Source organism: Passer montanus, unplaced genomic scaffold (assembly GCF_014805655.1).
Source record: "Passer montanus isolate IOZ18808 unplaced genomic scaffold, ASM1480565v1 scaffold44, whole genome shotgun sequence".
Classification (NCBI taxonomy): Eukaryota; Metazoa; Chordata; class Aves; order Passeriformes; family Passeridae; genus Passer; species Passer montanus.
The window spans coordinates 3,894,885-3,917,159 of NW_024369262.1; the positions used below are offsets into that span (position 1 = coordinate 3,894,885).

The following is a 22,275-nucleotide window of genomic DNA, read 5'->3' on the forward strand; positions in this document are numbered from 1 at the left end:
TTGGTGGGTGTTATTCCGCCTGTCTGTGCCGGGCAAGGTGACAGCCATCCCCTCATGGCCGCGGCGGGCGGGCCTGCGCCCACCTGTGTGCTGGGCATTGACCTGGGCACGACGTCGGTGAAGGCAGCGCTGGTGACAGGGACAGAGCGAGGGCTGGCGCTGGCACAGAGCTGCTCCAGGGAGACGCAGGCATACAGCCATAGCCCGGGAGCCGCACCGCAGGTAAGGGCTGCCAGGGAGTGCTGAGGGACATCGCAGGACACACGCCTTGCCTGGCACTGGTTGGGTTGTTCGGTACATTGGGCAGAGTGCGGCAGCTGTCCTGGATTGTTTTGGTGCCTAGGTTGGCAGCATGTGTCTGGGTGTTAAAAAGCAGAATTAAAACACCTCCTGCTCACTGTTCAAGGAAGTCAAGCAGAGCTGCTTGATTTAAGAAGGGCCCAGGTTTTGAAAATTTGCCTGAGACACTGTAAAACTATTCTCCTGTGAGCCACCACCTTATCTTTGACACTCCCAGTAAGGGAACAGCAACCACTTGCCAACTGGAAGGGTATTTCATTTTGCACTTCAATGTGAGGTGGAATCATAACTGGAAACTCCCTGTGGAAATAACCAGGAATAAGTGCTGCTGTTAAAGATCTTTACATCCATTGTGCTGGTCAATCTAAAAAAGAGATTAATCAGAATCATAAAAAATGTGCACTGTTTCTGATACCAAAGATAACAAAGAGGCCAGCCCTCCTCCTGCCAATTCATGCAGCCTAAAGGACCTATGCACAAAGTTCACATCTATTTGTAGACTTTGTTGCAATAGTTTTGTAATCTTCATACTGGTCTGTCACAAGTAACCTGAACCTTTGAAAGTGTGAAACCTCCTGGGGAACAGTTTGGTCAGTTTGCTGGGTAGTTCTAGGAATAGAATATCCAGAAATGGAGTATCAGCATCATAAAAATCATCACTGAGTAAACAGGAAGGAGCTTTAGGAAGAGGCAGGGGAGACTGAACACCTACCAGAACATGTGGATAATTCTCTTTGTGAGGAAAATTAAGAGCAACAGATAAGGTGAATTAATGAAAACTTGTAGTGAGTGGTCATGGATTTTTTTTAAAGTTATGGTTGAGTGTGGTTATTTAGGAAATTTGAAATTATTTGGCCTTCAGTGGTAATATTGATTTGTAGTTTTTGAGGGTTTGTGGGTTTTTTTGCAATTTTTCTTTTCTTGTTACGGCTTAGCAGCGGACATTGCTCTAATAAATGCTATTAAACTAAATGAATTCTGTCCTTCACTTCTGACTAAAGCAGCCTTGTTTAATAAATACACTGAGTGAATCCTAATGGCTTCATGCTCAGGATAATGCCTTGTGATTGCAGGGAAAGGAGCAGGATGTCCAGAAAATCATGAGAGCATTGAATGAATGCCTGGCTGCTCTGCCCCAGCAGCAGCTTCAGCAAGTCACCCACATTGGTATTTCTGGACAAATGCATGGGGTTGTGTTTTGGAAAAGTGATAAAGGTAACATTCATTCTTTAACATTCCTGCTCAGAGTATTAGGATGCAGAAAATCAAATTGTAACAGGGAAGTGATTCTGGGATTAAACTGCATCACTTTGGTCTTCTCTAAAACAGATTAACAAAAGATCTCTTATGGGAATTATGCTTTTTTTACTGAAATGTCAGCTACTTACTATAGTTAATGATAAAGGATTTAGCCTAATGACATCCCTGCAGATTCAGCACAGTTTTTAATATAAAGGAGGAACAGCAGAGTATATTTGTGCCTTGTTAATTGTTTCTCCATCACATGCTGTCTGCTGCCCTTTGAAAAACTTCTGCATCACGTGAATAACTTGCAGGGGGATTTTATTCACCTCATAAACCCCTCACCTAGATTCTGTCCAGCATCTCAAGAACTCTGTTTTTTTCCCAAAATCCCAATACTTTTTATTTCCTAGCAAGTCATACAGAAATGTCATATTGCATTCATTTTGTTGCTTATGCTTCTGTTAGTAGGAGCTGGGAAAGGACTGTGGTCAGGATTGTGGATGCTCAGCTGCTTGCCAAGACCTCAGAGACAAAGTCAGCTGCAGTGAGGTAGTCATGTGGGGCTTGGTTGTGCAAATACCCAGATAATCCCTGTGATAGGGAGGATGTTTGAAGAGTCCAGGCCTTGGATTGCCAATCCTGTGAGATAGGGATGGATCATCTTCTTGGCTAATGCCTCACAGACCTACTGAAGTCTAAGGCATGTCTTCTTTCACTTAACCCTGTAATGTGCTCATCTGGACAATTATACAAGTCTTATTACAACAGGAATTATGCAGATGAAGTAAAGATGTATTGTAAACCACAGAGCAGATTTCCCAAAAGTGCTGGTCACTGCCTGTCAGAAGTTGTCAGGGTCTTAATTGCTTGAAGAGGCACTGTACTATTCATTACTGGCTGTAATTTTACATTAAATACTAAAAATGATTAGAAAGAAAGAAGTCCAAGGGTTGATGGACTGGAGGAGCTGTTGTTGCTTTCCAGCTGTCCCAGGAGCTGCATAACAAAGCCTTGTGTATTCATAGGCACAGATTCTTATGTCATATTGGTAAATATTTTATGTCCTAAAGCCACATGCCACTTTAGTTTCATTTCTATCAAGTGAAAGAGGGTGTTTGCTCTCATTTGTTTTGAGTGGACTAAGTGAATCCAGGACCTTTGGGACACAAATAACATTTTTAATAGCGTCCTTTAGGGTTAGATTTACGACTAATAATATTTCTTAGAATCCATTTAAAATGAGAAAAGCAAGCCAATTGGAAACTCAGTTCAAACAGATTTGATAGAACAGGGAATTGAGGAAAGAAGAAAAAGTATGTGTTTTATTTTGCATGTTTCTCATGGCACCTCCCACCCTTCAGGGCTGCTTTTTACTGTGTGAGTGTGACTTCCAAGCCCTGTATCCAACCCAAGAATTACATTTTTTAGCCAAACTTGTGTGAGTCAGGAAGCTGAGTATTTCCTCTTGACTCTTTGCTCCCTGGCCAAAACCCAAGAGTTTGCCTCAGTTCCAGAGTGAGTGACCTGTCCTGTCCCTGCCCTGTGTCCAGGGATGGCCTGGGAGGGATCAGAGCTGTGCCCTGGAATGTGCAGGCAAACAGTGCTTGAGCCCAGCCTCTCCTCTTCAGTGGAAGAATGTGAAGGTTTCCTCAAAGGTGTGGTGTTCTCTGCTCAAAAGGAATGTGCTGCACTGGGAAACTGAATTAAACCCTGAATTAAACCCTGTCCTACCTTTGTTGTGTAGTATGTGAGGATTTTACTCTGAAGCACTGTTTAACCTCTCAGATGCAGGTTTCTTGTTGCTTGGGCTCCAGAGGTGATGCAGCTTTGTGCTGTGCATCCTGGGCAGTGCATTTCTGAGGCAGCATTCTCCAGGTGGTGATGTGGCACATCCCAGCTGAGGTTTTCATGTCAGAGCTGCCATGCCAGCTCCTGGCCTCCCACAGCAGACTCTGGTTGGGTTTTTTTGAGGCTCACCTGTTATTTAAGTTGTATCTTTAATATCTCCCTTCAAGAGAAGGAAGGCTTTGGATACCATTCTCTGTGTTACAAAGGATAATTTGCATTATGATGTTATTTAGGGCTGGAAACTAAGACTAATTTCATTACAGTCTCTGTTTCTGATATATTTAACAAATTATCAGGTGTGTTCAGAAATGAGGAATGCCAGGCAGGCTGTGCTGCAGGGAGTCACTGGGTTTCTTGGATTCTGTTTTGTTTCCAGGGTGCAGGTGGTCAGAGGGTGGCACAGGCCCTGCCTTTGAGCCAGACAAGGTGAGCCCCCTGGTCACCTGGCAGGACGGGCGCTGCAGCCCCACCTTCCTCGCTTCCCTTCCTCTGCCTCAGTCACACGTGAGCCTGGCTACAGGACTGGGATGTGCCACAGTCTTCTGGTATGCAAAGAACAGGTACATTGCTGCTCCATTGCTGCTTCTCATCTTGAATTGATGTGACAATTAGTATTCCTGTAGCATGTTAATGCTGCTACAGGCTGAGGGCTGTGCTTCTCTGTAATCATAATCTTAATTAAGTAGTCAAAGAATATTTAAAATGGCAGTATTTAATATAAACTATGTGCAGTTAAGCATGCAAGAGTCTCTGACCTCATAAAAATACTACAGATCACTAATAAAAGGATAAGCTTGACCATATAGGAACAGAAGCCTTAAAGTATCAGAATAATTCTGATCTGTACCATGGCTCAGAGGAGCTCTGCTGGTGCAGTTTGAACACTCATTTTGCCTTGTGCTGCTTTGTGGAAAGTACAGACATGTCTAAAACAGTAACAGAGTTACTTGGTCTGGTTGCTGCCAGATGCCAAAACAGAGTTTCTAAATTAATTTCAGTTCCTTCCTTCCTCAGAGACTGTGACAGATCCTCATGGGGTGACACAAATGCTCTGCTTTGTTGTGGTGTGTTTGCAGAAATATAATTTTTCACTTATGATTTGGCATCAGAGAGGTTTGCTCTTCAGTTTCATCTTTCTCAAAGAGCCAGGCTCTTTGTCTGCAATGAGTTCAGGTTCAATAAATGGGGAAAATTTTATTAGATCTTTTTTTTTCCACTACATGTCCAGCAAATATATGGTGAATGGTGTGATCTTTAGAACTGCTTAAGTCATGAGTCCAGCTGCTTTGTTTTGCTTCACATTTGGTACATTTCCATTCATATAATTTGTGGATCCCAGAGCAAGTGGGAATTTACCTATTTTTCAGTAACGCTCCAGGATCAACAAAGTGCTGTTTATTTCACACAAACAATTACTACTTTCCTCATAATTTTTTCAATGCTGTGCTTTTGAGCCTAGACAACCCATTCCTTAAAGCTGCCCTCTCTCCATTTTCCATCTGCAGATAAGTATTGCTGCAGCTTGGAAACAAATCCCATTTTAAAAAACCAAACCAATAAAATTCAGGTTGATCACTGAGGTGTCTCTTTGATATTTTGATGGATCCATGTCTGAAGTTCCTCCTAACAATTTTTGTTTGCTTCTTTGTTTTTGTTTTTCAAACATCTTGTTGAAAAGTCCAGATTTTCTGAAGGCTTGTGATGCAGCTGGCACCATCCAGGACTACGTGGTTGCCATGTTGTGTGACCTGAAGAAGCCACTGATGTCTGTCCAGAATGCTGCCAGCTGGGGATATTTCAACTGCAGAAACAAGAGCTGGAATACTGACATGTAAGTGCCAAGGCCACTCAGTGGGGTTTGTGCACTGCTTGTGTCAGGCAGTGTGAGCACCCCTTTGGGCCCTGACTGTTGATGTGCTACAGATAAAAAGGGATTGAAAGTTATTCCTAATCAGTTGTGGCCTGTACTGAAGAGCTGTGGAGAGTTTGCTCTGTTTAATCTGATAAAATCTGGCCCAATATTTTTAAAATACCTACAAACAGCTGAGCTGAGGGACTTATCAGGGATTCCAAGCTGTTCTCTCCCTTTCTGTGGTGGGGTGGGATGGACAAGTGCAGCCACAGTGTTACCTGTGCCATGGTAAACAGTTACCACTCTCTAGTTCTTTGAGCTGGGCTTCCTAACTTCTAAGACTTACTTGTGATAATACTTCAGAGCTATTAAGCTGCAGGAAATCTTAGAAGGAATCAGTTTATTTATTTACTTATTTATTTTAATGATTTGCTCTTTCAGGGCTGAGTGCTAAGGCCTTATATATTTCAGGGCTTAGGTTAGGCCAGGACCTCAAGGTGAAAGATCTTCTCATCAAGGTATGAAAGAGTGTCAGAAATTTGCATTTTGCTGGCTGAACTATTACTAATATGGTGGTGTTGCTGTAGTACCTGCAGCTGATTGTATAAAGAGTTTGTTGGACTTAACTCTTCATGATTTTGTTGTGAACTACTAATTGCATGACAACTGAAGTTCTTTGACACTTAGCTGCATTTTTTGCTGGTTTTGTGATTGTCCCTTCACCCTGGGCCTGCTGGTCCATATGACATCAATAGATTAAACTTGCTGAACATGCACTGTATAATCTCAGGTGCTCAGATTGCACAGAAAGGAAAACTCTTTATTCTCCAGACTGGTTTACCCAGCCCATTGGACTGGAATGCTGCCCCTGTCCAAGAAAAGCTTTCTAAACTGGTGAAAGCATCCATAAATCCAGCAGCCACAAATGTGTGGCCAGGTTCATCTGTGACTTCAAAGAGTTTTTTGTAGTAATGTCACACATTCCCAAACAGCTTTATTCCAATATTGTTGTTCTACTTCCAGACTGCAAAAATCTGGCTTTCCTGTCCACTTGCTTCCAGAGGTGGGAGACCCTGACAGTATTGCAGGCAGGACAAGCTGTGCATGGCATGGAATACCCAAAGGAGCAAAAGTGGGAATTGCTCTGGGAGATTTCCAGTGCTCTGTTTATTCCTGTCTGACTGAGAGGACTGATGCAGGTATGGTCATTTTGGTATCCAATTTGTTTTTCTCATTGCTCTCCTTCAGGGTAGCTTAGTAAAACACTTGATCTTTTTTTTCTTTTTTTTTTGTGCATGTTTTAGTTCTTAATATCAGCACCTCTGCTCAGCTGACCATCTCAATGCCCCTGGGTTTCCAGCCTCCAGAGGTACCAGATCCTTCCTCAGCTGTCACTTACTTTCCCTACTTCAATGGTGACTACTTGGCAGTGGCAGCATCACTCAACGGAGGGAATGTGCTTGCAACATTTGTGGGAATGCTGGCACAGTGGGCACAAGAGCTGGGTAAGTCATTTCAGGGAGAGTTGAAGCACAAAATTGAGGTTGATCAAGGTAAAAGGAAGCTGAAGCAAAGGGACAAGCCTAGAGCTGTTCCATCATGCCATAAAGGGAACAAGGATGTAATTCCTGGGTCATGCTTCCCAGATCTCTGGAATTTCCTGCTGAAGCTTTTGAACATGCTGGGACTCCACATTCATATTCCCTGTAGGCCTTCTTTTGTTTCAAGCACAGAGTTATTTTGTGCAAGTTGATTTTTCAGAAGGCAAGGTTGGCAGATTTGAGGACAACAGCCTGTAATTTTGTGTGACTGCAGTCCAAAGGAGTCCTTTTGGTGCATATTTTGCAGCACTAATGGATTTTAAGACTCAAACTCATGGAATATCTTCTAAGTGCCTTAAGCATGGTGTTGACAGGTTTTTTAATGTCTTGGGTTTTGCACTACAGAAATCAGCTCTGAAATTGTTCTTTCAGTAAGTACTCAAGGTGAATGTTGCATTCATGTGGAATGCAGCCACTGAAGCTGAACCCTGCTGTTAGTCCCTTTAAAGACATTGTTTTGTGGAACAGTACAGGCAATGAGGAGCAGCTGTTGTTGTCAGGAAAGGCAGTTGCTGTAATCAGAAAAAGGTTTCTGCTATTGCACATTCTGGGTACAGTTGGATGGGAGAATTATAGTTCATAATCTTGGACACACAATTACCTTTGGGGCACAGAAAAGGATATCCAGTATTTTGCTGAACAAGTGCATCAGTGTCTGTTGTTAAGTGTCCATGTGTAAGATACACCAAACCCTTTCAATTAGTAACAAGATATTTCCCATCTGCAGGATTTCAGATTCAGGAATCTGCCATCTACCCAAGGATAATCCAAGCAGCCTTGGCCCAAAAACACAGCAAGCTCTCAGTGCACCCAACCCTGTTTGGAGAGAGACACCTCCCTGAGCTGCTGGCATCAGTGAGCAGCATTGGTGCCTCTGAGCTGTCCCTGGGCCATGTCACCAGAGCCCTGTGCCGTGGCCTGGTGGAGAACCTGTGCTCCATGTTACCTGTGCAGCACCTGGAGGAGCTGGGGGTCAGCAGGGTCCTGGGCAGTGGCAGTGCCCTTGCCAGGAACGAGGTGCTGAGGCAGGAAGTGGAGAGGATTTTTCCATTCCCTGTGGTTTATGGGAAGGATGTGGATGCTGCTGTGGGGGCAGCTATGGTGATGTTCCATAGTAAATAAAGTCATTATTTGAAATGGCCTGAGATGCAGCTTCTGGTTTTTTTCCTGACTCTACAGTGGTTTTTTTCCCTTTATTCCACATGCACTCTCACTCGTTACAGTGGGACAAAACCCTGCATTTAATGTCTGCTTCTCCTGGGTCTGCACATTTTGTTGCTCTGTCATTCCCATTTGTGAAATGAGAAGTAATTATCACATTAAATTTATCTGAGTGACTGGGAAAGATCCATTAACTTTCTTCATAAAAAGACACTTGTGAGGCTCATTTTCCTGGTAGGAAATATGTTGGAAAGGGCTGGGAGAGATGAACTGCTGTCTGTAACTTGGTCTGATGCTTTTGTGCACTCCCTTAAAATTTCTAAGTTTTATCCCCTATCTTATGCTCTTAGAAATGATTTATTCTCCTAGTCTTTATTTTAATGTTAAAACATTTATACTTTTCTGTCTACATGGACATTTCTTTTGCTCAAATGACATTGGGAAACAAGTAAGATGTTTCATGTTATCTGATACAGTTTCATTCCTAGGAAGCACATGTTTCCGTGGAATATGGACATGGAATTCTCTCTTGGTCATTAGCAACCTCTGACACTTTTGTGGTGAGAAAGCTGTGCTGAGTTCTGAGATCTTAATCACAGAGATGGCTTCATTTCCATTCCATGTCATGTTTAGGAAACTGTTGGCATGTTACAGAGAAAATGTAGAGTAAAGATGTTGGAAAAAGTCTGAATTTGTTATATGTTGTTTTCCCTCTTGCATTATTATAAATATATTTTTTATCAGCAGGTCTGCTGTCATTTTTATTGAATAACAGGCAAGAGCTGATGATGCTGTTGCATGCTGAAGCTCTGCCTATTGGTAATCTATATTTATGCATTAATAAAGAGCCTTGTTACTCTGAGTGCCACAGATCCAAGGAGTATAATTAGTTTGCTATTAAATAGGTAAATACATAATTCTTTTATATATTCATGGATAGATGGCAAAGCTAGAGAGACAGCCAATTTTACAAAACAAAAGATAGATAAATGCATTGAATAATTTCATATTTTACTCAAAATCTCAGGAAGTTGGGGCGTTGCTCCCACCCTAACAGCCTCTGGAAAAGATGTTTCTCCAGACTAGTTTCTGTCAAAAAGATCTTATGTCAATTATATATTTAGCAATCTATGACACAGCTCTGAATTTTTGAGGGTGTTAGGTCCATCCAGGATTAGATAAGTTGGAGTATTTTTCCTCATAGCATTAATATTTAGAGGCTGACTCTTACATACATGTATATAAAATTTAAATAAAACTTAGGAGAAACATGAAATAATAAAAAGGGTTTTGAATTTACTGGTTTTTCCTCAACTCTGTTCTGAGCTTATCATTAAAATATTTATCTTTAATTCAGCCAGCCAAGAAAGGTGTCCAGAAAGGTGATTGTGGCATATTTTGCAAAGTTTTGTAAATTGAATTGACATTTAAGAATTGAAACAGTGACCCCCAGAAACAACTGCTGTCTGGTGGTTTGGGTGCTGGTTTTTTTTCTGCAAACTTGAGTGTATTTACGAAGAGGAAATCTGGAGAAGAATATCCATTACTAAATGCAATTAAAGGGGAGGGAAAAACAACAGCAACTTACTGCAATTCTTGTAAAGAGCTTTGCTAAACCTCTGGGAATAGAAGCCACTGATGCTTCTGGTTCCAGAATTGTTCTTAATTATCTTATTGCTCTATTCTCTGTTTTTTCCAGTGAACTTCCCTTGGTTCTAAAAATCATCACATTTTGCAGACAAATGAAGTGGAGAAGCAAACTCTGAGGGCTTTGCAGTCCAGGCACCTTGGAGGAGGAATATCTGGCACCAAATTCCTGTAGGTCAGTGGCTGTCTGCTGAGACTGGACCACATTTCAGAAGAGAGGATTTTTGTCAATATTTGTAAGTTCTGCATGTATATTTGAACAGCGTGGTTGGTTATTTTTAAACTCTATTATTTGTGATGTGGCAAGGCATTCTAGCCAAAATATTTCCTTATTCATTGTATCAAACTTCTGTGTACATGGGTTTCAAGGATGTCAAGTACATTGTGTATTTTTTAAACTAGATAATGCTTATTGTTTTTTTTTTACAATCCTTCCACAGATTTGTGAAGGTTATTTTCCTTGCAAATTTATACTCATGAGGAAATGCAGCTTTGTCTTCATTATCAAATATATTACCAGGGTTTAGAAAGGAAAGCATGTATAATGTAGCCTATTCTGCACATTTATATTTATTTTGTGGAAAATAATTGATTGTGTGTTCTGTAGCCCGTCACTGATGTTTTTGGCTCAATCTGCATCAGTTTAAATATGACAAAAAATTAAAATTATACATGACTATATTCCCTCTGTATTTTTTCTGTATTTTTATAACTGTTATTATTCCTTTTTCACTGTAGTAGTAGTTCTTCTATAATATTAGTATCCTGTTCCAAATATAAATATTTTTATTTCTTATTTATAGGACAATTCAGTTAATAAGATATTATGTTATTTTTCAGAGTGATTCTAAGGAGAAAAAGGACTTGAAAGGTGAGCAATTTAAATCGTAGTCATTAGTATTTTATCTGTGCTATGCTGGTTTGCTTCCAGTAGCCCTAAATGTGCAAGTTTGCAAATTGATGTTTTATGTATATATTGTACAAAATTATAGAAAATGCAAATGACAAAATTTTCTTCCCTGTCCTGCTTTCACGGAAAAATGTAAGTGAGCCTTGATGTAAATATGAATTATGCCCACAGAACTGAAAATCCAGCTTCAATGCAGGTTTGCACACAACCCTCAGAATGTTTCTCTTGTGAAGAGAAACAACCCTGAAGTGTGTTCATGTTGTTTTCACCCTGACTGTACAGAGAAAATTACTGACCACTCTAATGTGATTTATAATTTGAGGCTTTTTAAAGATTTTCTGACATTGCTGTGCTCAGAGCTGTGGGGTTTCAGAGCATGTCTCCAAGCCAGCTGTGCAGCAGTTCAGATAAGATGTGTTCCACTGTCTCCACTGCTGGAATTCCAGGATATTTTGCATTCAGTGGCACAAGGACAATATTTGTCTGATTAAAATGGGTTGATAAGAAACCAAACAAAAAAAAGGCACCCTGTTCTATCTTCAGCAGAGTGTGTTATCTGTGGGGGTGGGCAGGCCCTGGCACAGGCTGCCCAGAGCAGCTGTGGCTGCCCCATCCCTGGAAATGTCCAAGGCCAGGTTGGACAGGGCTTGGAGCAACCTTGGATAGTGGAAGGTGTCCCTGCCCACGGCAGAGGGGTGGAATGAGATGAGCTTTAAGGGCTCTTCCCACCCAAAGCATTCTCTGATTGTGTATTTGTTGCTTGTGTCAGGTTCTGTGTGGTTGTGAACCAGACAAGATCAGCTGTGTGGTTGTTCTTATCTGAGGTAACCTCTCCTCTGTGTTTCCGTGCCTCATGGCTGAGGTGACACTCACCTCTCAAGGATCACACACTCCAGTTTCCATCAGGCACTGCCACAACTCTGGCAAAGCCCTTAAAGGATCATTTTCCTGGCTGCAGGAAGCCCTCTGTGCTCAGCATCCCAGAGATCAGGTTATGCCACAAGCAGGGCTTTTTCACATCCCTGATAGAATCACGAGAATGGTTTGTGGCACAAACCAGTCAGAAAGTAGAGAAGAAAACAGAGACTTTTTGGGGTTTGAGGTTGTTTAGGCTTTAGCAATACTGGAGGATGAGGCAGTGGATTTAGGCAGAGGTACTGAGGCTGAGCTCTGCAGTGAAATGGACAGGAAGCTCTGGGATGCTCTGGTTTGTTTTCTGCATTCTGGAATGTGTAAGGGCAGTGGGAACAGGAACAGATGGAATAGAGGTAAAGACCCTACTAGACTCTTCTGCCTGTGGGCACAGTGAGAATGTGTCCATCTGCCTCATTTCTGGGATGAGAGCAACCAATCCACTCCCTGCTCTTTCGAGAAAACATTCCTGGGCAAAAGGGACTCATGGCCCTGTAAGTGCTGACTTGAGGTGTTTGTGTCCTTCCTCACAGGCTGCTGGCTCATCATGTCCTCCATTCTTGGCAAGATGAAGAAGTTTGGCAGTTTTGACATGGAGGAATCTGAAGTGACAGATGAACACACGGATGGGGAGGACTCTGTCCAGGAAACCTCTGACAACCCCCAGGGCCCACTCAGCTCCAGGGTGCAGCCACCCAAAAGCAACATTTTTGCAAGACGGGGCCGCTTTGTGATGGGGGACAGTGACAAGGACATGGCTCCCATGGACTCCTTCTGCCAGATGGATCACCTGGTGGCACCTTCTGTCATCAAATTCCATGTGAATCCGGAGAGGGGCAAACTTCACAAGTAAGTTTACCTGGTGAGATTTGGTTGTAATGAGTAGTTTGACAGCTGCAGGCCATGGTTCTTAGAGCAGCATTTGTTCTCTGCACTTGAGCATGACCATTTTTTCAGTTTCACTGTTTTCTATGCCAAATTAAGGAATGTTGCAACTGAAAGTGACAATAACTGTTGTCTCTTGGCATCTCTAAAAATCTCTATCTCCATGGATACTATGCCCAAAATTGGCAGTAGGCCTCAGTTCACTTGCTTGAGGCTGCTCAGTGAATGGACATGGTTCAGAGTGAGAACAAGGGATTGCCTGGCTCAAGGCTTGCAGTTACACTGCCAAGCTTCAATGCCTCTTTGATCACTTGTTCTCAGCTTTTCAGCAACAGAATTGTAATTTTATCAGGAGAGTTGCTTGCAGACTTTGTTCTTTTAGTCTTTGCAGAGGTACCTATCTAATCTGCAGTGTTTACTACTTCACCTGAGTAAATGAAGGACAGTGTTCTAGTAGTTGATAAAAATATCATAAATATCTGACTTTAGGTAACTGACATTTCCCCTTGTTAGGCTCCTATCTACAGATTCCATCACAGGCTGCTCAGAAAAAGCTTTCAGATTTTATGACCGCAGAAGGATCTTTGATGCTGTAGCCCAAGGCAACACAAAGGACCTCAGTGACCTGCTACTCTACCTTAACAGAACCTTCAAGCATCTCACAGATGAGGAGTTCAAAGGTACCCTTTAGTGTCATGTACCTTGAGTTGCCTTCTTCTTCCAGTAATGCTCCTGAGATGAAAAAAAAAAAGATAATTATGTTGCATGTCTGCAGGAGGTCCTTTAATAGCCCTATTGATGGGCAACCCATTGATTGGAAGGTTACAGGAGCTGAAATTTTCTGTGAAACACTAAATGAGGTTTCTTGTCTTTTGAAAAGAACCTCATTAATTCCTGCTTGCCTGGATATAGATGGTGGGTTTGTAATCACTTCTATATACCTGCAATTTTTTGTTTTACAGAGCCTGAAACTGGCAAAACCTGTTTACTGAAAGCCATGCTGAATCTACAGGATGGGAAAAATGATACCATTCCCTTGCTGCTGGATATTGCAAGGAAAACTGGAACTCTGAAAGAGTTTGTTAATGCAGAATATACTGACAACTACTACAAGGGTAAGAGAAGCAGCTGCTGCAGTGAATGCTTGGGTGCTCAGAAATGGGGTCAAGCAGCACTCTCAAAGTCTTGTGCATGAGGCCTTATGCACCCCAGAGTTCTGGTGTGTGATTGACAATCTGGGCATTTGTGCTGGGGCTGTGCCCTGTTAGGTGCAATATTCTGCCTAACATTTTTGATATACAGTGATTTAATGACTTGCATTTGCTGTTTGTGTGGCTTTTTTCCTGTTCAGTTGTAGAGCTTTTAAGCCTGCAGAGCTCTCAGTTCCAGCATCTTACATGGAGCTGAGGGAATTGCAGTGCTGAAAGCTCTCAGTCTGTACTAAATGCTGAGGATTTCTGTCTGATGGGTGTCTCTGCAGGCCAGACTGCTCTTCACATTGCCATCGAGAGGAGGAACATGTACCTGGTGAAGCTCCTGGTCCAGAACGGAGCAGATGTTCATGCCAGAGCCTGTGGGGAGTTCTTCAGGAAAATCAAAGGGAAATCAGGCTTTTATTTTGGTAGGAGTGAGCACAGTATGGTCTTTATTGATGGAGTTGTCCTAGCAGCATCCCAAGTGCAAGCTGTTAAATAATCCTGTTTATGTGGGACTGGAGGCTCAGAAGTACCTGATGGGCTGTTCCACCTTTAGGCCAATCATTTCCTCCCAAAGACTGAGCTTATAAAGAAACACAGTTGGTAGCTGATGGTGTTCAGTGTGAGCCTGGTGTCAGCTTTCCTTTGTTCTCTGAGCACTGTATCCTTTGTAACCTGCTCCTGTCCTGGCAGGGTTTTTTTTAAGCAGCTCTGTCTCTGTGATGTAGTTAAACTAAAGAAAACCTATTTTAACAGCTATCACAAAAATTGGTGCTGTTCCAGGCAGAGAAATTAATCTTTTCTCACAGTGAAAGATGAAAACAATGTGATGTTTCTGTTTATGCACCTCTCCTTCCCATTTCTTGCCATAGGAGAGCTGCCTTTGTCCCTGGCTGCCTGCACCAACCAGCTCTGCATTGTGAAATTCCTCCTGGAGAATCCCTACCAGGCAGCCAACATCGCTGCTGAGGACTCCATGGGCAACATGGTCCTGCACACACTGGTGGAGATTGCAGATAACACCAAGGATAACACCAAGTTTGTAACCAAGATGTACAATAACATACTGATCCTTGGTGCCAAAATTAATCCCATCCTCAAGCTGGAAGAACTCACCAACAAGAAAGGGCTGACTCCTTTAACTCTGGCAGCCAAAACAGGGAAGATAGGGGTAGGTGAACAAAGGTGTTTCACTGTCCCATTGCTGTATCACATTATAGAGAGAACATGTAAAACATTTATGCAGAATGGATTTTAGAACTTCCTTATTGAGACCTTTTAGTTAAGAGGAACTGATGCTGCAGTTTAACTGCACAGCCCTTAAAGGCTACAAAGAGTGAGTGTGTCTGTGCCCAGCTGGTTTGTTCACACCCCACTGGTATGCAAGGCAGCACCAGAGGCAACAGAAAGTGGGTCTCTGATATCATCTGAACCACTGGAGCTCTTTTATTTCACACTGGCTGATGTAACTCATCCTCTGGCAGACCCCATTCAGAGTGACTGCTCAGAGATGTAACATCTTTGCTTTCCTCTTGCAGTTTTGAAACAGATAATGCCAGGTTGTAAGAGGTGTTTGTATTTCCCATTTCCCATCACACAGTGAGAAAATTAAGTCTGTTTATTTCAGACTGTGATCTCTACAGTGCTCCAGTGGTTTGGCTTCAGCTCAGTTGAACTAGGGAGAAATGACCCTTCCTGTGTTGTGGAGAGGCTGAGGAATGACAAGTCCATCAGCACTGAAAGTTGGTTGTATTGTTCTTTTGCAATTAGATTTTCGCTTACATCCTCAGACGGGAGATCAAAGACCCCGAGTGCAGACACTTGTCCAGGAAGTTCACTGAATGGGCCTATGGACCTGTCCACTCCTCTCTTTATGACCTGTCCTGTATTGACACCTGTGAGAAAAACTCAGTGCTTGAGATCCTTGCCTACAGCAGTGAGACACCAGTGAGTACTGCACCTCCATGGCTGGGGGGAGCTTCATGATCCACACAGAGCATCTTTTCCCTCCTTTCCACGAAACACCAACCTCCACCCTGACCTTAAGGGAACTAGAGGGATCATTTGCTGAAGATTTATGGAATATAGGTTTTTTCAAAATACAGTATATTCTGGTCCTAGCAAAATTCTCCTTTTGCTCCTGCACAGAACCGTCACGAGATGCTGCTGGTGGAGCCCCTTAACAGGCTGCTGCAAGACAAGTGGGACCGCTTTGTCAAGCACTTGTTTTACTTCAACTTCTTTGTCTACACCATGCACATCACCATCCTCACTGCAGCTGCTTACTACAGACCTGTACAGAAGAATGAAAAGGTACATCACTCCTGTCATGTATCAGGGAATCCACCCACTGCATGATATCCCAATTTGAATGCATGCCCTTAGCATCCAAATTTCCCCCTTTCCTAAAAAGGAAGAGGGATTTGACCCTGCTTGCTTCCCAGTCTTGCCCCCTTGCTGCAGCACATTGAGAAACTTAACCACTCCCTGTTCCCCCAGAAATGGAGTTGCTTCCAGCAACTGCAAGGCCAGCAGTTCTGCTGAACATATCTATTTTCCTGTCTTCTGCAGCCTCCCTTCACCTTTGGTTACAGCACTGGGGAATATTTTCGAGTAACTGGAGAGATCCTGAGTGTACTGGGAGGCCTCTATTTTTTTTTCAGAGGGGTAAGATATTTGAAATTTTTCCTTTTGCTGTTTGGGTAGGTGTAGGAGAGAATCAAACAAGGTTTTCCAATTCATGAGCATTGGCTGCTTAGATAATCCGTGTCTTAGTCAAGAGGTACAAATAATTGTCCTTGACCTGATGTCACTGGAGGGGTCTTCCCTAGCTCTTGCACCAGTGTTGGTTTTGAGCTGTTCTTGTGAGGTATTTGATGGGTACCAGCTCCCTGATACACGGGTCAGTGCTTAGTTAATTAATTCACAGGGGATATTAATATTTCCTTGAGACAAACCTGGTCTTTGTTCCCTTTTCAGATCCAGTATTTCATGCAGAGGCGCCCATCTCTCAGAACACTGATAGTTGATGGCTACAGTGAGGTTCTTTTGTAAGTTCCAATATCTTTGATTTTATCTCAGTGTGTGGGATCTGTAGTTGAGGCTGAAGCCACCTGTGGTAGGAGCTTTGCTATAATTCCTTGGGTCTTTACTACAGAGTTGCCAGTGGATATCCTTGAACAGATGGGTCTGGATCAGTGACTTCCTGTGGAGATAAAGCAAATTAAATGTCTCAATGTTCAGTTGTCATGCAGGAGTTAGGAATAGATTTACACATTGTTTGGTGGGATTTACACATTGTTTATGCAGAAATCCTCCCATTGCTAAGGGAGCTTTGCCTGTCCAAGGCCCTTTCTCTTCCCAGCTGGACAATCCCTTGGGCTGCTCTGTTCCCAGCCCCCGTGGCCAGCTCAGCCCTCTGCATTCACCACTCTTGTCTTCCAGCTTTGTCCACTCCCTGCTCCTGCTGAGCTCTGTGGTGCTGTACTTCTGTGGCCAGGAGCTCTACGTGGCCTCCATGGTGTTCTCCTTGGCCCTGGGCTGGGCCAACATGCTCTACTACACCCGGGGCTTCCAGCAGATGGGGATTTACTCGGTCATGATCGCCAAGGTCAGTGCAGGGAGTGCCTGAGGGGGCAGCAGAGCCTCACAGCAGGAACTTCTGCCAGCATCCCCCTTTCCAGGGCACACCTGGCCATGTCTGCCTCTCACATGACTCTGCTAGCCTTTGTTATTATTTTCTGAGGGAAGTGATATAATCGAAGTGATGTAAAAAAAAAACCCTGCTCTTCATCCATATGTTTTATAGCAGTCTTGATAGGATGATGATGATTATTATTATTTTTATTGCCTGCCATGCTTCAAAATAACTATAATTGGGTAAGCATGGATGCAAGGAGACTGAGAACAGTTCAGGCTGCTCTGGTGGGAGATGGCCCAGCTTTCTACCAGCTGGAAATTTCTCCAGCTATAGATAAAATGTTGCCAAACAGAGCAATTAGCTAAGAGGCAGTAGCTGGCTAATAAACCTCTTGTGATGTAGCCAGCCAGCCCAAGAGGGGAAGAAAGATGCAACTGCCTTTATGTGGTTTGTGCTCACAAAGAGGAAACTGTTCCCATGTGTGTGTTGCATTTGTGTGTAAATTGTTGCATGGATAAGAGAAAAATGTTTTCTGTGTTAAAGTTTATTATCTCAGCTGGATAAAGAACAGTTCAATGCATGAACAGCCAGTTCAGAGCAAATACATTCTTGAGCTAAAGCAGTATTTTCTACCAGTTTTTGCTGCAGTTTACATTCAAGTTTTAAAATCTTTTCATCTGTTTCCATGCTACAGATGATCCTTAGAGATTTATGTCGCTTCATGTTTGTCTATCTCGTATTCCTCTTGGGATTTTCTACAGGTAATAGTCTACTTGGAGTTACTTTTTTTTTACCTTAAAGAATCTCAGAAAAGTTAGTTTTTCGAGTTGCTTAGACATTTTGATCCCAACAAAAAACGAACAAATACCTAATTTAAAAAAACCTCTTCAGAATAATGATTATTTGTAGTAATTTCATACAGCTTTTCAAAGTTGTAAAGCTGAATAGAAAACCAGACATCCTTTTCTATGTGGAGAAAACTGAGGCAGCACCTGCTAAGAGGGTGTCAGTTCTGGGGAATATTTTATAGGACAGTTTCCCTGGGGTCAGTGTGCCGTGGAGGGAAGGTGTGTTACCTCTCTGCTTGTTTGGCTGCTTGCAGTGAAGTTATGATCTCAAACTGTGTTTCCATTGTGTGAATGTAATTCTCTTTTTGCCACAGCTGTGGTGACTTTGATTGAAGATCGTGTGTTACCTCTCTGCTCGTTTTCACTGCTTGCAGTGAAGTTATGATTTAGTTATGATCTCAAACTGTGTTTCCGTTGTGTGAATGTAATTCTCTTTTTGCCACAGCTGTGGTGACTTTGATTGAAGATGACAACGAGGGGCAGGAAACAAATATCTCTGACTATGCCAGGTGCTGCCACGTGAAACGGGGCCGCACCTCCTACAACAGCCTCTACTACACCTGCCTGGAGCTCTTCAAGTTCACCATTGGCATGGGGGACCTGGAGTTCACAGAGAATTACAGGTTCAAGTCTGTGTTTGTCATCCTGCTGGTGCTCTATGTCATCCTCACCTACATCCTCCTGCTCAACATGCTCATTGCACTGATGGGGGAGACTGTCAACAAAATTGCACAGGAGAGCAAGAGCATCTGGAAACTCCAGGTGTGTTTGTGCTGTCAGGATGATGTCCAAAAAAAAGGGGTGGGGAATTGTAAGAGATTTCAAAAGAATCCTTAGGAGCTGACATGTATCTAAATGACAGGTCACTGCTTTCTGATTCACCTGAACAGCTCCTAAAAAAAAGTGTGTTAGCTCCTCTTCCATGTACATTTGATGTTTTGACTAAGAAGATGTTGCCAGTGTTCCACAGATGTTCAGAACGTAAGAAAAGAAGTATTTTTGTAATTGGACAAAATTGTTTGGGCTTTGTATGATGGAAAATCCTGATCAGAGTATGAAGAGAGAGATTGTACAAGGGGAAAACCAATCTTTACCAGAATCAGTTTTTGTTGGAGGTAAGAAAGGAACTTCACAGTTTTATTCACTGGCAGTAATTCAGCATTATCAGTGACATATTAACAAAGGGTGATGCTGCAGAGTTACAGTGTCTGCTCTAAGATGTTAACAATGATAAAAACTCAGGCTTTTTAAAACAAAGACAGAATTCAGGATTTGTTTGTGTTTGAGTCCCTCAGTGCTCTGCTTTCCTTCACCTGGCAGAGAGCCATCACAATCCTGGACATTGAGAACAGCTACTTGAACTGTCTGAGGCACTCGTTCCGCTCTGGGAAGCAAGTCCTGGTGGGGGTCACCCCTGATGGCCAAGATGATTACAGATGGTGCTTCAGGTAACCTGTTTGTTTGTGTATCAGGCCAACAATCTTGGTATCTGGTGGTGGGAAGCAGAACTTTCCGTATCAAGCCAACAATCTTTTGTAGACAAACAACTTCAGGTATCTGGTGGTGGGAAGCAGAACTTTCCCCCTGGAGCACTCTGAAGAATAGAGCACTAATAGTGTCTGCAATGGTCAGTTTAATCTGGGGTTTGAGTCAGATCTGAGGCTTGAGAGGGGACATTTTGTGGTATAAACTGATTCTGGAGATGTCTGGTGATCCTTAGAACAGATCTTGGGTTTGTTGTCTCCCCAGGGTTGATGAAGTGAACTGGTCCACGTGGAACACTAATCTGGGCATCATTAATGAAGACCCTGGGTACTCTGGGGACCTCAGAAGAAATCTCAGTTTCTCCATTAAGCCTGGCAGAGGTGAGGCTTTCAGGGGCCCAAATCCTGCTCTCTGGTGATGGATTAACTGATGGAGGGCAGGCAGTGCTTTGCACTTACTGACAATGCAGTGGCTGAGTTGATGGCATTTTCAGCCAGCACAAAATGCAAAGGATGAAATGGGCTCTTTGCTCACAGTTTGACTCTGGAGTAAAAACCAAGGAGCTGCCTTGGAGACTCCAAGCCCCAGAGTTTGGGAGTTCAGCATCCAGCACCAAAGCATTTCACTGTGCAGTCAGTACTTGCCACCTGAAATATGGAGAACTTGTGGAGCAGGATGGGGAAGAAAACCACAAAGTCCTTTCTTCCTGCTTCTTTCTTCTTCTTTCAGCAGCTTCCTGTTCAAACCTCTTTAATATTTTCTTCTGTTTCTGTGGAGGGGAAAAAAATTAACCATTCCTTTCCTTTTTAGTTTCAGGGAAGCACTGGAAAACATTGGTTCCACTTCTAAAAGATGGAGAGAAGAGGAGAGAAGAGCCTCAGAAGCCACCAGAAGAAGTCAAATTAAAACCTGTTTTGGAACCTTATTTTGAGCCAGAAGTTTCTGAGGAGTTGAAAGAGTCAATTCCAAAGTCAGCCTAATTCTGATTGCCTGTGCTGCTCCTCACAAGCAGGACAATAGAGCACTTCATTTACAGGAACAGGGACTTCTGGAAAAAGGTCAGAGGACTTAGGGAATTACCATGTGCAAGGATTTATTTATTACACTAAGTGTGCTAAATAAACTATTTGTTGTTTAAGCTCATGTCTTCATGGTTATTTTTTAATACAACCTTTTTAGAGTCTCTTGTATTAAAAAATCATTTTTGTGAGCATGCACAGGCCCTGATTTTGTGGCTTTGCTGCCTCAAAACCCAACCAACCAAATTATTATGACACTGGAAAAGCACTCCTAAAAGAGCAGTAAAAGTTACCAAGATGTTCCTGTGGGGAAAGTTTTTTGGAAAGCAGATAAATAAATGGGGACATGAAAAGAATACAAAATCATTTTCTCATAACACAAGAACAAATACACCCTAAAATTTTAAAGGTTGACTAGTCAAAACCAATGAAATAAATGTTTCTTTTACACTGTCTGGGTAAACTCCAGAAATTCACAGTTATTTTACTGAAGGTAAAAGCTTAACAAGATCCCAAATTTGACATTTATTTAGATAACAGATGAACTTTGCACAAAGTAAGAGATAGTGGTAATAGAGAATATATGTTTCAAAGGTCAGATGTATAACAATGTACAACAATAATCTTGAAATTAGAAAGTTTTGTTCTTGACTTTGACAGCAACAAGGAAAAAATCTGGTGCTGAAAATCCATCTGGCTGGATGTATAAAGAGAATAAGGAAAAATATGAGAGGCAGAATAGGTAAATGTTCTGAAAATAGAGATGGGAGCCTTGGAAAGAGAGGAAAGAATAGGAGGAACTTTGGCATCTTCTTGAAAAGTGAGTGGGCATAGAGGAGCTAAGGACAAGAAAATCTGATTTGTTGACAGCTGGCCCCATAGTTGAGTGCTGGGCCACAGTGCAGGCAAGAAAAGGTAAATGGTTTTACCTTCTTTCCTTATATCCCTAAAGCACTTGGAGTAAACAGCCTTTAACAGAGTGCACACACCACTCCCTGAGTCAACCAGGTGTTTAACCAGGGCCTTCAGCTGCTCCTGGGGTTTCACTGAAGTGCAGATCATTTCCATCAGTAAATCTTGTCATTTTGCTGCATTTACTAAAATACTGGGATAGCCACTGCTTTTAAAGGTAGCAGTCAATGTGTTTGTGCACAGGCTGCCCTGTGAGGTGAAATTTTGGGTTTCTTTTACTGGATCAGGATTTCTCACCGTGGTCCTTTCTCATGGGGCACTACAGAACAAATTTCAAGGCAATCTTTAAACATCCAGCTGCTTTATTTGACATAGTAGCACCATCTAGAGGACTAATAATTCTTGTTTCTTTGGTTAACATCACTCAGGACAAATGTAATTTTATTTTCACAGAGTTTGTAGGGTATAACCAAGAAAACTGACAAAGGATTTGAAAGAATCACTTGAAGAAAGTCAAAATTTAAACTGGAAATAAACAGAATTCAGTGTCTCTGATGGACAAGGAAGCCACAGAAGATGTTTAAAGTAGGTGTGTTCAGTTTCATATCTCTAAACCCTTGGTAGCAGTCTCTAGATGCCACTCAAGGCTTCATTATGCTCCACTCTGAGCATGGCAAGACACAATCCACATGTAAAACAAGCTGAGTAGGCCAGACAAGCCGAGACAGTGAAATAATTTATTATTTAATCTACCAAGAATAAACATAGAAAGGAGCTGACCAGAAAAACACAGTTGGTTGTCTCCATGCTTTGT

The 22,275-nt window shown here is 42.4% G+C and overlaps 2 protein-coding genes across 6 annotated transcripts; both read left to right on the forward strand.

Moving 5' to 3' along the window:
• Nucleotides 1–18: 18 nt before the first annotated feature.
• SHPK (sedoheptulokinase) lies at nt 19–7,991 on the forward strand. 2 transcript variants are annotated; one of them, XM_039720404.1, is made up of 7 exons: nt 19–222; nt 1,374–1,515; nt 3,770–3,953; nt 5,072–5,224; nt 6,269–6,444; nt 6,550–6,750; nt 7,574–7,991. In XM_039720404.1, the coding sequence occupies exons 1-7, from the start codon at nt 55–57 to the stop codon at nt 7,966–7,968; spliced, it is 1,419 nt and encodes a 472-aa protein (XP_039576338.1). In that variant the 5' UTR covers nt 19–54; the 3' UTR covers nt 7,969–7,991. The 2 variants fall into 2 exon arrangements, with proteins under 2 accessions (XP_039576338.1, XP_039576339.1); XM_039720405.1 differs by lacking the exon at nt 19–222 and adding an exon at nt 259–1,064.
• On the forward strand, nt 6,618–20,744 carry TRPV1 (transient receptor potential cation channel subfamily V member 1). Of its 4 annotated transcripts, XM_039720403.1 has the most exons (19): nt 6,618–6,750; nt 9,707–9,890; nt 10,495–10,525; nt 11,334–11,388; nt 12,010–12,325; nt 12,875–13,041; nt 13,324–13,476; nt 13,842–13,982; nt 14,430–14,728; nt 15,328–15,504; nt 15,706–15,870; nt 16,129–16,224; nt 16,537–16,607; nt 17,002–17,167; nt 17,892–17,958; nt 18,491–18,807; nt 19,366–19,493; nt 19,795–19,910; nt 20,341–20,744. In XM_039720403.1, exons 5-19 carry the CDS (start codon nt 12,024–12,026, stop codon nt 20,508–20,510), a joined length of 2,535 nt encoding a protein of 844 aa, XP_039576337.1. In that variant the 5' UTR covers nt 6,618–6,750; nt 9,707–9,890; nt 10,495–10,525; nt 11,334–11,388; nt 12,010–12,023; the 3' UTR covers nt 20,511–20,744. The 4 variants fall into 4 exon arrangements, with proteins under 4 accessions (XP_039576337.1, XP_039576334.1, XP_039576335.1 ...); XM_039720400.1 differs by lacking the exon at nt 11,334–11,388; XM_039720401.1 differs by lacking the exons at nt 6,618–6,750; nt 11,334–11,388 and adding an exon at nt 8,131–8,912 and having other exon boundaries at nt 9,746–9,890.
• Nucleotides 20,745–22,275: the final 1,531 nt, after the last annotated feature.

Bases quoted from the DNA above. Each gene is read 5' to 3' on its own strand.
- SHPK (XM_039720404.1), top strand. From the start codon at position 55: ATGGCCGCGGCGGGCGGGCCTGCGCCCACCTGTGTGCTGGGCATTGAC. The intron at 5,225-6,268 runs GTAAGTGCCAAG...TTCTACTTCCAG, and splicing joins AAGAGCTGGAATACTGACAT to ACTGCAAAAATCTGGCTTTC. The intron at 6,751-7,573 runs GTAAGTCATTTC...TCCCATCTGCAG, and splicing joins ACAGTGGGCACAAGAGCTGG to GATTTCAGATTCAGGAATCT.
- TRPV1 (XM_039720403.1), top strand. From the start codon at position 12,024: ATGTCCTCCATTCTTGGCAAGATGAAGAAGTTTGGCAGTTTTGACATG. The intron at 12,326-12,874 runs GTAAGTTTACCT...TCCCCTTGTTAG, and splicing joins GAGAGGGGCAAACTTCACAA to GCTCCTATCTACAGATTCCA. The intron at 19,494-19,794 runs GTAACCTGTTTG...TTGTCTCCCCAG, and splicing joins GATTACAGATGGTGCTTCAG to GGTTGATGAAGTGAACTGGT.